The 12,709-nt window shown below is 42.7% G+C and overlaps 1 protein-coding gene across 1 annotated transcript; it reads left to right on the top strand.

Moving 5' to 3' along the window:
- The first annotated feature begins 27 nt into the window (after positions 1–27).
- Positions 28–7,970, top strand: RBFA (ribosome binding factor A (putative)). The gene is made up of 6 exons (XM_017738640.1): positions 28–1,004; positions 1,612–1,788; positions 3,071–3,183; positions 4,384–4,468; positions 6,119–6,189; positions 7,239–7,970. The coding sequence occupies exons 2-6, from the start codon at positions 1,642–1,644 to the stop codon at positions 7,630–7,632; spliced, it is 810 nt and encodes a 269-aa protein (XP_017594129.1). The 5' UTR covers positions 28–1,004; positions 1,612–1,641; the 3' UTR covers positions 7,633–7,970.
- Positions 7,971–12,709: the final 4,739 nt, after the last annotated feature.

Here is a 12,709-nt window from a genome sequence, read left to right as displayed (position 1 = left end):
GGTTGGGGGCCCTGGGGTAAGGGGGGCTGTGGGGCTCGGGCGCTTCCGCGGCCCCGGTAGCGCGGAGGAGAGAGAGACAGCGACCCCGAGCCGCCCATCTCAGCTGGTCGGCAGCGGCTGAACGTGTGCCCAGGTGGCCAAGAAGGCCAATGGCCCTGGCCTGTATCAGCAATAGTATGTCCTGCAGGACCAGGGCAGTGATTGTCCCTCCGTGCTCCGCACTGGTGAGGCCGCGCCTCGAGTGCTGTGTTAAATTCTGGGCTTCCTCAGTACAGTAAAAACATTGAGGTGCTGGAGCGTGTCCAGGTGAAGGGTCTGGAGCACAAGTCCGATGAGGAGCAGCTGAGCGAGCTGGGGATGTTTAGTCTGAAGAAAAGGAGGCTCGCGGGGACCTTACCACTCTCTACAACAGCCTGAAAGGAAGTTGTAGCCAGGTGGGGGTCGGTCTCTTCTCCCAGGTAACAAGGTGGCAGGACAAGAGGAAATGGCCTCAAGGTGCACTAAGGAAGATTTAGATTGGATATTGGGAGAAATTTCTTCACTGAAAGGGAAGAATGGTCAAGCAATGGAACAGGATCCCCAGAAAAGTGGTGTAGTCATTGTCCCTGGAAGTGTTCAGAAAATGTGTAGAAGTGGTGCTTAGAGACATGGTTTAGTGCTGGACTTGGCAGTGCTGGGTTAATAGTAGGACTTGATGATCTTGGCCATATTTTCCTACCTTAATATTTCTATGAATCTAAAGAAACCTCAGAGTTGTTCTTTTCCACCCCCTTGCTGTCTGTGAAGCTTCAACTGTGGATGGGAAGTATTGTTTTCCACACCTCTGCTGTGGGGAGAGCTACTTGCGTGAAAACCTGGGTGTTGTGTGCTTTCAGGCAGGTGGAATATAAATTGCACAGGGAATCCTTGTTTCTCTGAGCTGCTGAAAGATAAGGCTGATTTCCTTTCCTTTTCCCAAAAGAAAGAAGTTCTGGTATGACAGCCCTACTCTGGGACCGCAAACGGTAAGTGCAAGCTCTTAAGGCGATGTGCTTATTTGTGCCAGGAGGAACAGACTTGTGTTTCTGCCATTGATTCTAACTTCCAAGCATTTTCTGATGGAGAAATAGGAGGATTTTGTGAACGAACAGTAGGGCTCCAGTTTGACTGTGACAGGATTGCCATTTGGCTCCCCATGGCTGTTTCCTTGTCTATACTGATCTTTCATCTTTGCCAGCATCAACACTCTCTTGCACACTCCTGACTACTGATCCAGATTAAAACTTCTATGAGCTTAGTTTAATGAAAAATTTTTTAAATGTTTGTTTTTTCAAACAAGCAAAGCTTTTCAGTCAATACGTGCTGTATTTGAGAAAACATCTATGGAGCTTCATAACTTGCTACAAAATACAAAAGGAACTTCAGAAACTTTGACTGTAGTACATGAATGTCAATGATTTTGTGAACAGAAGTATTCTTTATTGAAACACTTGATACATAGGACCTATATAAAGCCATCACAGCTGCAGGAATGAAATAAGAGCATACTTAGTAAAGTGCATGAATCTGTATATAGTTGCCTAATACAAGTGTGTAACTACTGTTTAACGTGTTGTTTGTTTCTTTTTAAAGTTGTATAAGCCAACAAAGTTGGACTTTTTAATGAAAAATGACCTGACAGAAACGAGGAAAGAAGATAACATGCGCTGCAGAGTCTTGAATGGTCTTATTCATAAAGCTGTGTTAGAGATGGCAACTACCTGTGAAGTCAGTCAAGAATTTTATGATCTCAAGCTGGAAATCTGCAAGGCGAGTGCCAAAGCTACAGCTTGTGCTGGGCCACTCTGATTACATTGTGCAGTTGGCAAGGATGTGCCAAAGGAGCTCCCCTGGGTGTCGTGATGAGTGCAAGAGGAGTTTTACGGCATTGCTTTTGATGTAGCAGAGTGCAGCAAGATCAGGCTCTGGAGTACACACTCGGAGAGCTTTGCCACTGTAGTACCTGGCTTAGGAGACCTTTGCCACTCTAATGCAAATGCAACTTGGGCCAATTAAATGGTGACTCTCCTGGTATGACTTTTTTTTTTCTGTTACTCAGACATAAGCTCTTTGTCTTGCCCTTTCAGAAGGAGGAGCTTGGTATTACCAACATAAGTATATCTTTCCAAGAGTCTTTTCTTGCAGCTGTGTGAGAGTTGTCAGCTCCTTGTGCCACTCACCAGCAACATTACAGGCAGAAGAACTAAGTGATGCATGAGATTAGTTAAAAAAAAAGGGCAAGTCTAAGAAAATGTCATTGTCAAGCAAGATCTGAGAAAGAATTGACATTTGTATGTAATTGTAGCTAGTGTCATAATTTGTGGATTTGAAAGGGATGTAAGAGCTCTGATACAGGAAGTAAGTCAGTCTCCACATTCTTGTTTGTTGTCTGTAGTTTTTATCTTCTACATTTGCTGTTCTGTAAAGATTAAATTATAGCAGTATTTGGCTTAAAAGCTTGGTGGACTCAGCTTTTGATATTTAGAAGCATGGTAAAAAAAAATGTACGTTGTAGCTGCATCTATGACAAAAGGTTTGTCATTCATGACTGAAATAGGTGATTTTGCCAGCTGAGTTCATTCTGTTGTCAGACAAGTGTTCAAAATTACATGGGCAGGATAAGTTTTGGCTCTGTATGTGCAATATCCTTCACAGAGTATTTCTGTCTGTCTAGAGCTTTGAGGATTGCTTGTCTCAGATCACATGTCTGCATGTAAAATCGCTGGCTGGTGTGGGCAAGACACAGCGCTTTCAGGAGGCATTGCTGTAAATTAAACAACTTACAACATGAGAGAGGGAAAGGAACAGCCATCTTCCCAATACAATACAGATCTTACAGCTGCACAGTGTCTGTGTTGCACTGGGACATGGCTGGGCATAGGTCAGTCCTGATTTACTCATGAACTGATTCTGGTCTGATATAATTTCTTCTGTTATCAAAAGAAATTTTCTAGTAAGCTTTCTGCAATCCATCAGAGACTTCATTGTATATGAAGTGATGAAGAGTGTGTGTATATATATCATTTTAAAGACGGATTTGCCTTTTTTATAGGTGTCCCTGTCATCCAATTTTTCAGCATGCCGTGTGTACTGGAACCCTGTTTCCACTACGGAGGAGGAAAGTTATGTTGAAAATGTGCTGCGAAAGAGCGCTCCACGTATACGGTACTGCTGTGGGATAGACAGGCCACTTCCTGAATCCAGAGCCATTTCTTAAGTACCACTTCTTAAGTATGTCCGACAATCTAGATTTGACCTACTGGGATGCTTTAGGTTTTTACATACTTGGAGTAGAGCATCTCCTGTGATGAGCTTCACACGGAAGGGCGGCTGTGTCAGACCAGCTGTGTGATCTTTTTCTGGAGCACAGCTGGCTTATTTGGCTTCTGTGCTTTCCCAGGGCTGGAGTGGGCTGAGCAGAAAGCAAGAGGAGTGTGGATGAGGTTTCACTCCCCTGTCCTCATGGTGGTGGCTGGACAGGCTGTGTGGGACCGTACCCCAGAACGGGATGCTGCACAAAGGAGTTGCAACTACAAGGATCTCCTTGCAGATTCACTGGGCAATTCTGATTGCTAGGGATGATTTGGGCCTCCGGAAGGGATGACTGTTATTACAGAAATTCTTCACAATACTGGTACTAGAAAACCCCACAAAATTTAGAATGCTACCATGTATTGTGATGCTTTTGCCCATTTTTCCAACACAGAGTCCAGTGAGTTTTCAGGATATCATTGAGATTTTTGTCTCTTCCCCCCTTTCCTTGGCTTTCCCTCTGCTATCCAGCCAGTCTGTTGGAAGTTCAGGACTTCACCCATGTGGAAGGTGGTGTAGAAGCATACTTGCAAAGCCATTTCCTTTCCCCATTTCCCTAAGCTGTGTAATTTCTGCTCCAACATAATGCTCTCTTCTACTCCACAGCTTCCACTCTTTAAGAAGGAAGGTTTCTGGCTGAGAAGAAGACAAGGGGAGCCCTGTCAGTCCTTCCTGGAGCTAGCATGTAGAATAAGTTGTCCTGCCCTGCTCTGAGGGCTCTATCCCCCACTGCTCTTATCCCTACAGTGGGGATAAGGATACCAAATGAAGTGGGGAATGACCTGTGCCAGCCTATGCATATAGATACAAACCTAAAATCATCAATACTCAGCTGGACCTGCAGCCTGTAGTTTTTGTATGCTGTGCATTCGAAGTTGGTTTTCTGCAGTGGTGTATTGCTTAGCACTAACCTGAATAGCTTCCCGTCAGACTCAAAGTTTTGCACACCATATCTTTAAATGTACAGGACTGCTGGATTTAATTTAACACCTTTTACTCGTCCTGGAGATGCTATACTGATACTCATGCCGGTGAATGCTGTATTTTTGCCAGGTATCTTCTGAAGAGTCAGCAGATTGTAGGAAACATACCCCCAGTAGTATTTATAAAAGACAAAGAAGCTGCAGCTGTAAAAGAGGTAATTCTAATCTTTGACTCAATGTACAAATATAGTGACTTAGGAGAGAGCTGATCATGTAGTTGCTCTACCAATTTACATCAAAAATTAGTCTTTCTCTATAGTTGCAAAGCATTTTAACCATCAATCTTGAGTAAGATTGATGCATTTATAATATGTAGAAGAATTGTTGGCTGTATCATTAGGCCAATGAAGAATTTTGAAAAAATTGACTTACTATTTTAAGGATTAATATGTGGTTGCCTAGTGTATATGATTATAGAAATGAGGTTGGAGGAGCTCTTTTCCACATTTTAAATGTTATGTCTTTTTAAGATGCAATTGAATAACTAGTGATGTTTGTATTTTTATTTTTTTCCCTGTAACCCTTTCCATCTGTGAATTGTTAAAATGTCTCTAGGGAAGTGCAAATCTTTGCATAGGGGATGTAGGCTTATTCATACTACATTTTTTTTCCTTCATTTTTAAAATTGTCTTTACTATTTCATGTTTCCTGTCAAGGTGTTGATAGTTTTAACTAGTCAACATATTACTAGAATAATGATGTTTCCTAGGAATTTGCTGTCATTGGGACTGTGAAGCAAGATCTCTAAAACACTGAGATTTCCATAAGAGAAAGATGACACCAATGAGTAGAATTTAATGAGAAATGTCTCCTCAAGCTGTTGATGTGAACAGAAGTTGAAAAGAACATGTTCATGTTTCTGTGCCCTGAAGTGCCTTATTATTTATAATAGTGTTACTGTTACAGCCAATTACTGTTAGAGACTTATGGGTTCCTGCAGTGTGCATGAGCAGACCTGGAAGGAATAAAAAGAATTTCAGATTCTCTAGAAATGCAATGAACTGCCTGAGCTTTCTGTGGTCAGAAAAATTCTGAGTTTCACAGAAGACAAGTAAAAACCCTCTTTATATCACTTCTGTCAGGGAATGACACTGGGAAGCACATAGATGGATTATTTTCTCCTGCTTCATAGTTCATCAGATTTATGTCAATCACAGATTCAAATAACATGCTGAACTTGGTTTTTAAGTATTGTAAGTAAGGGAAAAAACATCCAATTAAACACTTGGATAAAAAATCTGATTAATTGGAATAATACAATGAACTAGAAAGGAATTAAAGAAAAGCTGAAATAAAATTTCAAATGAGAGAAGATTTTCACAATTATGTATAGTCTGTGAGCACTGCATGTAATAGATTTGTAGCATTTACTGGTTAGATGCCATGTTAAAAGGGATTTTGGAATTCCATACTTACATATAAGAGAAATGCAAACTTGCAGAAAGGGAGAAGAGGTGAAAAAAATCTCAGTGTAAGGATGTTATGAAAAAGGATTTGCAAGAATGAGGTAAGAACGAATAAACCAAAAATGATATATGTCAGACAATCCCTAGCCAAGGGTTCATAATGCACGTAAGGCAAAAAACTTCGTAGGAATCTCTGGGTCTATTAAATCACTGTTTGACACAAACATCCCAGGCAAGAAGTGTAAGCAGTTCCATGTAAATGAAGGGAAAAGCTGTTTTGAAGTGGTTTTGCTAAATATTCCAAACATAGAAAAGAACATATTTGCTGTTAGATACTTGTCTGTTTGTGAACAAAGTAGATTTAAACAGGATCCGTAATATGCCTTCATGTGTTTACAGGTCGAGGACTTACTGGCAATTGCTGATTTTGGACCTCCAGAAGAAGAAGAAACATCTCAAAATGATTCAAGGTGGGTCTTTTTGATTCAGAATTGTACAAGTGTCCATTTTCATCTCTGTTGGCCAATTAAATTTGGTATTATTTGACATAAGAGAAAGTATATTTTAATTAGATGTGTACATTGTTACTCACAGACCCTATACTTGTTACGGTATTAATATCTTAATTTTTATGAGGGAAATGTGTGTAGAATTTCTAAGATTTCAAGACTTGATGTGTTTATGATAATCAAAATTTTAAAAATGCTCTGCAGCAGTAATATTTGTTTCTTTCTGGTAATTATCTCATGAGGATGAAAACCACATTTACCAGTACTGCTCTACTTGTCCACCTCTTTCTGATACAAGCTTGGTTTGTTATACATGGATTGCCAGTTTACTGATAGATCCCCTTAAGTTAATTTAGCATTCTTCTGTGAGAGATTTTTGGCTGCTGAGAGAGAGGGCTGAACAACCTGTTGGAATGGTGGTTCTGGATGCTCTCAAAGCCAACAGCCTTTGCACTTGTGTGCTGCAGTCTGTTGGTAGAAATGCTTTCTGTGCCTCGGCATCTCACAGGATGGTTCATCAGGTGTGAATCAGAAATAGCTTCCTGTGGGAAGTCATTGCTGTAACAGATTCCCCAAAGGGCACCTAACATCTTCCACTGTATCTTGGGGAAATAGTCAAGTCCAGCATAAAGTGTCACATCACTCTGATGTGTTTTGGGCACAGGCTGCTGCTTCTCACTTCTTGGAAGAGCTGGGAGAAGTCTTGAGTTCCTTGGGGCTCCCAGGTCCAGTGCTCACCTGTGCACATTTTTCCCAGAGACAAGCAGTTTCATCTGGCACGTTGTTGCTTTATTGGCCTTCTCCCATTAAATCTGTTGACACAGACTGTCCTTGGACACATCATATGGTGCTATCTCTTCCTTTGTAATGCAGGGAACACAGGGTGTTAATAAAGTCAAACTGAAAAGTCCAGTTTATTTCTGTGTTACTCAAGTTGTCAAAAATAGCATTATTCCTCAAAATATATGCAGGGAGGAAACCCAAACCAATACTTGTTTTCTTTTCCACAGTAAACTCTTCCCTTCAACAACTCAATCTTCAGATTCACCCATGAGGCCTAATCTCTTTGGTATTGATCATGAACTGCTGAATAAACAGATTATGGACTATAAAAAAATGAAAGCGTCAGGACATATGGAAAGCATTGCCTGGACAGAGAAGCAGGAGCAGCAGCTTTCTAAGATTCAAAAGAAAATGAAAAAGAGAAAAACAAGGAATCCTCCTGACAATGACGACGTTATGCCACAGAAACACTTACTGGACAGATACGAAGCTGATTACTGGGATGCTAACATTGAATCAGCCTCGGACTATGAGCTGCAGGATGAATTACAGGAAGAGGTGGATGAGTTGGAGGTGGATGATGACAAAACTTTAAGTCAGTCTACTGGTAAACTGAAATGAAGTGAAAAAGCCACTCCCTTCAAAATGGAGGCTGCCAATAACAAAAAAAAAAGACTGCCATAGCTACTGAAAGATTCATTTTATACAACATGTTTACCACTTCCTCATTCAAACTAATAGATTTGCCACATGTGAGGAGGTTTGCTAGTACAAAGTATGTAAGAAAAGCTGCCATTAGTGATATTCTGTTAAGCAGCTTTCAAGTTGCTGCAGTTGAGGGACTTCCAACTGGAGAGCAGTTTTGTAATGACAAAATATACCTATTGCAGCCCTGAGTTAAAACTTCTTGCAGTTGTGTTGACTATTTCCAATAAAATTATGGTTGCTACATTGCAATATTTCTTTTAATTATTTTGATAATTTTTTTTTAGCGACCTGTATAAAAATTATCACAAAGTGATGGTGTCATTCTGATATCAGGAAGGAAGAGGGAAGCAAAATAATGACAGTGGTGTTCAGCTTCCTCAAACAAAGACCAGGACAGGGTCTTCTCTAGAGGACCAGTCTAATGGAGGAACACTTTCCACAAGAAGATGAAACTTACTGAAATTGTGGCCAATAAAATTGCAACCCTGAAAGAAAATAATTTGATAGTTGTGCAAGGGGAACTGCAATCAGAAAAAAATGGAGAACTGCTTATCCATTGGGTAAAATCAGCCAAAGCATTGACTGTGACTTAAAAAAATGTATTAACAACTTGAAAAGCAGAGAAAGAGCAGCAGGGAAGAATGTCCTAGAAACTGAGATTTGAAAATTAATAGGGAATCATATAAAAAGTGAGAATAAAGCTTTCTGACTCAAGGCACATAAAAAATAATAGCATGAGTGTATAAAGGCAGAAGGCTTCAAGCTTCAAAGAAATTATAATGAACAAGGTAGTAAAAGGGAATTCTACCAGAAATGCAGAAAATTTAATTCCAGTAGTTAATGGGGAGGTGAACACAGGGGAGGTTGCCCTACAATATAGCAGAATCACAGAATGGGTGGAAGAGATCTTAAAGATCGTCTAGACCCAAGCTCCCTGCCATGGGTAGAGACACCTTTACCTGGACCAGGTTGCTCAGAGCCCCATCCAACCTGACCTTGAACACTTCCAGGGATGGGGCATCATGGACAAGCTTCTCTTGACTACCTGTGCCAGTGCCTCACCACCCTAATGGAACAATTTCTTCCTCATATCTCATCTAAATCTACTCTCTTTTCATTTAAAACTTAGGACTTGTCTTAATCACTACACTTCAAGAACACTGCAATCATCAGTCATAGTCAATGCAGATTCATAAAAAAAAAGGTCCAGTTTAAATAATTCAGTATCCTATAATAAAGTCACCTGCCCAGCAGATGAAGGGAATGCGGTGGATGTAGTTTTTCTCGGGTTTTGTAAGGTTTTGTTTGCTGTCCATCACAGCATCCTTTGGGGCACATTTTCTGACTGTGGGATGAGTGGGTTCATGGTGTGCTGGGTGAAGAACTGGCTGAAGGGCAGAGCTCAAGGGTTGTGGTGAACAGGGCCACATCTGGCTGGTGACTGGTCACCAGTGGTGTTCCTCAGGGATCAGTCCTAGGGCCAGTTCTGTTCAATGTATTTATCAATGACCTGGATGCAGGCTTGAATGCACCATGAGCAAGTTCGCTGATGATTCCAAACTGGGAGGTGCTGCTGACTCTCCTGAGGGACAAGATGGCTTGCAGAGGGATCTGGGTAGCTTGGAGCATTTGGGCAAACACCAGTGGCATGAAATTGAACAAGAATAAATGCCAGATTCTGCACCTAGGAAGGAGTAATGGCAGGCACAAGTCTAAACTGGGTGAGGAGTGGCTGGAGAGCAGTGCTGCAGAAGGGGTCTGGGGCTGGCAGGAGGCTCAACAGGAATCAGCCGTGTGTGCCCAGGCAGCCTAGGGGGCAAACCGTGCCCTGGAATGTATCAAACACAGCTTCACCAGCCACTCCAAAGCGGGGGTTATCCTGCTGTATTTGGTGTTAGGGTCTGACAGGGTGTCCTGTGAGGAGCAGCTCAGGACACTGGGGTGTTCTCGTTTGGAGAGAAGGTGGCTGAGGGGCAACCTCACTGGTGTCTACAATTTTCTGAAGGGAGGAAGGGGAAAAGGTCCCTCTTTTCCGTGGGACCCAGTGCCAGGTCATGTGGGAATGGCTCAAAGCTGTGCCCCTCAGAAGAGGTTCAGACTTGGTAAGAGGAAGCATTTCTTTACCCAGTGGGTGTTCAAACCCTGGGTTCAACCCTGGAACAGGCTCCCGAGAGAGGCGGTCAATCCCTCAAGCCTGTCAGTGTTTAAGAGACATTTGGACAATGCCCTTAATACCATGCTTTTGATTTTGGTCAGCCCTGAAGTAGTCAGGCAGTTAGACTCAATGATCATCCCTTCCAACTCAGCTCTTTTCAATTCAATTTGATCCAATTTGGTTTTATTTGGGTCTTGTTGCTTCCTCCTCCTTTCCTTACCCCTAGATGCTCAGGATATCTTTGGTGACGTTTCTTTCCAGCCCTTCACTAGAAGAAGGGATGGAATGGGCAATAGTGTCCCAGCCTGGGCATTGGCTCTGTCACTTTGTAGGAAGGAGACATGTACCTTCTGATGGGGCTGAAAGCTGTGGATAACCTCAAGAGCATTTGATCACCTGAACACATTTGCAAAAAGCACACAGAAACTGTGGTTTTTGAAAGTCTTCTGTGTTTATCCAGTTTAGCTGGGCTTCCACAGGATGGCAAACTCCCTCATCTCTGACACTCAGATTAAAGATCTGGGCTTTAAGATCAATCCCTCGGTCTGGAGCAAGAGGTGCTTCAGAACTAAATGGTTACAAACCATTTGATGTGAGCAATACATGTTCATTTCCCTGTGGATTTTTTTCCTCCCTTGTACTCAGCTGTAGAAATACCTGAGCTGTTTCCCTTGGAAAAACCCACTAAAACACAAGACCCAGAGAACAACAGTGCTCCATCAGAGCTGAGGTTCATCTGGCCCAAAACTCTGTCTCCAAAGTGGCCAACCATCAATGTCTACAGGAGAGAACATGAATAGTGCAGATCTTCCGCCAGGCTCCTGGCTGTGCTTGTAGGCTGCCCTCCCCTCTCCACCTCCCACTCCTGCCCAGGGCTCCAGGAGCATATTCCAGCTCAGCCTGAGTGATGCTGTAGGTGTCTCTGCCCTGTCTCCTGGATGGGCCTGGGACTTACACTACAGAGAGCTGCTCTCCTGGATGGAACACTCAGACCTGGGTCATAGCTTGTCATGCAAAACTCTGGGCATAACACAGCAGAACTATTCTATTCTATTCTATTCTATTCTTATTCCCTATGCTCACCATGAGTCAAATAACTATGAGACTCTTACTTGCCTGAAATACCAAGTCTTTTTCATCTTCAAAAATATGTTCTAGGACACAAATCTGAAAAATTACAAAGGGAAATGGTATTTTATTTTTATATCTGAATTTTATATCTGAATGTTATGTCATTTTTTGTTATTCTTCTGAGTCTCTTTCATAGCTGATGCTTGCAAGCATTAACACAATGTACAGGTGTAGCCAGGAGTAGGCTGGTGCATTCTTCACTTTAGATTGAAAAAACATTCCTTGCAGTTTGGCAAAGAAAAGCTACAGAGGCACAGAGAGCAGCAGCAAGAATGCAGCCCAAGCAGTCTCTGTTTCCTGAAGAGTGAGGATGAAAAGAATGAGGATTGGTACTGACTACACACAAGAGAGCAAAGAGGTGTGTGGTACCATGGGATATTATCCAAAGTAGGACACATATCGATGTCAAGCACACTTTTTGCCTTCCAAAATGTGCTCCACTGTGCTTCTTGGCCAAGGATGAATGAAATGTGCTCTTGTCCCTGATCCACACTTGTATTGTCCTCTGAAAGAGTGGAAAAATGGCATCCCCTCTGGATGGGACAGCAAGCCCGGAGCCCTTCCAAGCAAGGAAGGAAGGCTTCCAAGGCTGTTCACCAGAAGCAAGAACCCCTGGGAAAATTGAACAAAGTGGAGAGCAGAGCTCGCTCTTGCTCTAAGCTTGCAGTGGGCAGGAGAGTGAGAGAGACCCAGGGCACCAGTGGTGGCTGGGAAGCGCAAGTGCAGCAGGCAGGAACGAAGCTGTAGGGGCCCAGAGGAGCCCTGGCAAGGGGCCATGCTCAGTGCTGCAGAAGAAGGCAAAAACACCTGCTGGAGACACTTGCTAGCCCACCATGGGAGGGAAAAAAAGCCTTCCTCCTCTCAGCTGCAGGGCACAAGAGGTCTTCTTCAAGGTGCATGAGCAACCTGGAAGAAAGGGACTGGAGAGCCCTGACCAGTGGTCATGCTTGGTGCTGCACGGGAAGGCAAAAATCCCCATGGACCAGTGCCAATCTGCAGTGGGGGAAAACCCCTTCTGATCTCAGTGCTAGCAACTGGCAATTCCCTGAGTATGTGAGCAAGACCTCTTCAATGCACAGACTGGTCACATCTCCCAGGAGATTCCCGAGCCTTTTTCTCCCTCAACCTGAAGCCATCACTATACTTTTGGCTCAAAAGCCAGAATGCAATCAAATGTATTCCACTGGCTGGAATGAACAGTGCCAAGAGACCACTATGGAAATAACACAGGCTTTGAAAAACAAGGGGGAGGAGGTGTGGTCAAACGGCTATTTGTTTTCAGACCTAGAACATTTGGATCCATGCCCAAAGCACAGCCAGGCAAATTTCCAAACTGTAAAACAGCCCGTTGTTGCTATCACCCTCACATCTCCTTTTCCCACTGAAACTAAGCTGCCCAGTTGGCTGTGTTTATATGGGATACAAAATGGGCTCCATCCACAGGGTAGAACTTTCACAGTTCCTTGGTGACTTAAACCATTCTGAAAGTTATTTGTTCATCTCCATTCATGTGGAAATGGTCAGAACCTATACAAAAGCCTGGTAAGTCTCTTCTTCCTTCAGGATTTAGTATTTTGAGCCTTGAAAGAGGAAGGAATATATTATGCTTGTAATTTTCTATGTTGGTGTCAAAATTGATATGTACATTCAGACTGTGTAAGTAAGGGCATATCTGATTGTGGTGATGCCAGAGGTGAAAGATAG

Source organism: Corvus brachyrhynchos, unplaced genomic scaffold (assembly GCF_000691975.1).
Source record: "Corvus brachyrhynchos isolate BGI_N302 unplaced genomic scaffold, ASM69197v1 scaffold146, whole genome shotgun sequence".
Lineage (NCBI taxonomy): Eukaryota > Metazoa > Chordata > Aves > Passeriformes > Corvidae > Corvus > Corvus brachyrhynchos.
Note: the sequence above shows the minus strand (reverse complement) of the source record. Positions and strands in the feature narration are given on the sequence as shown.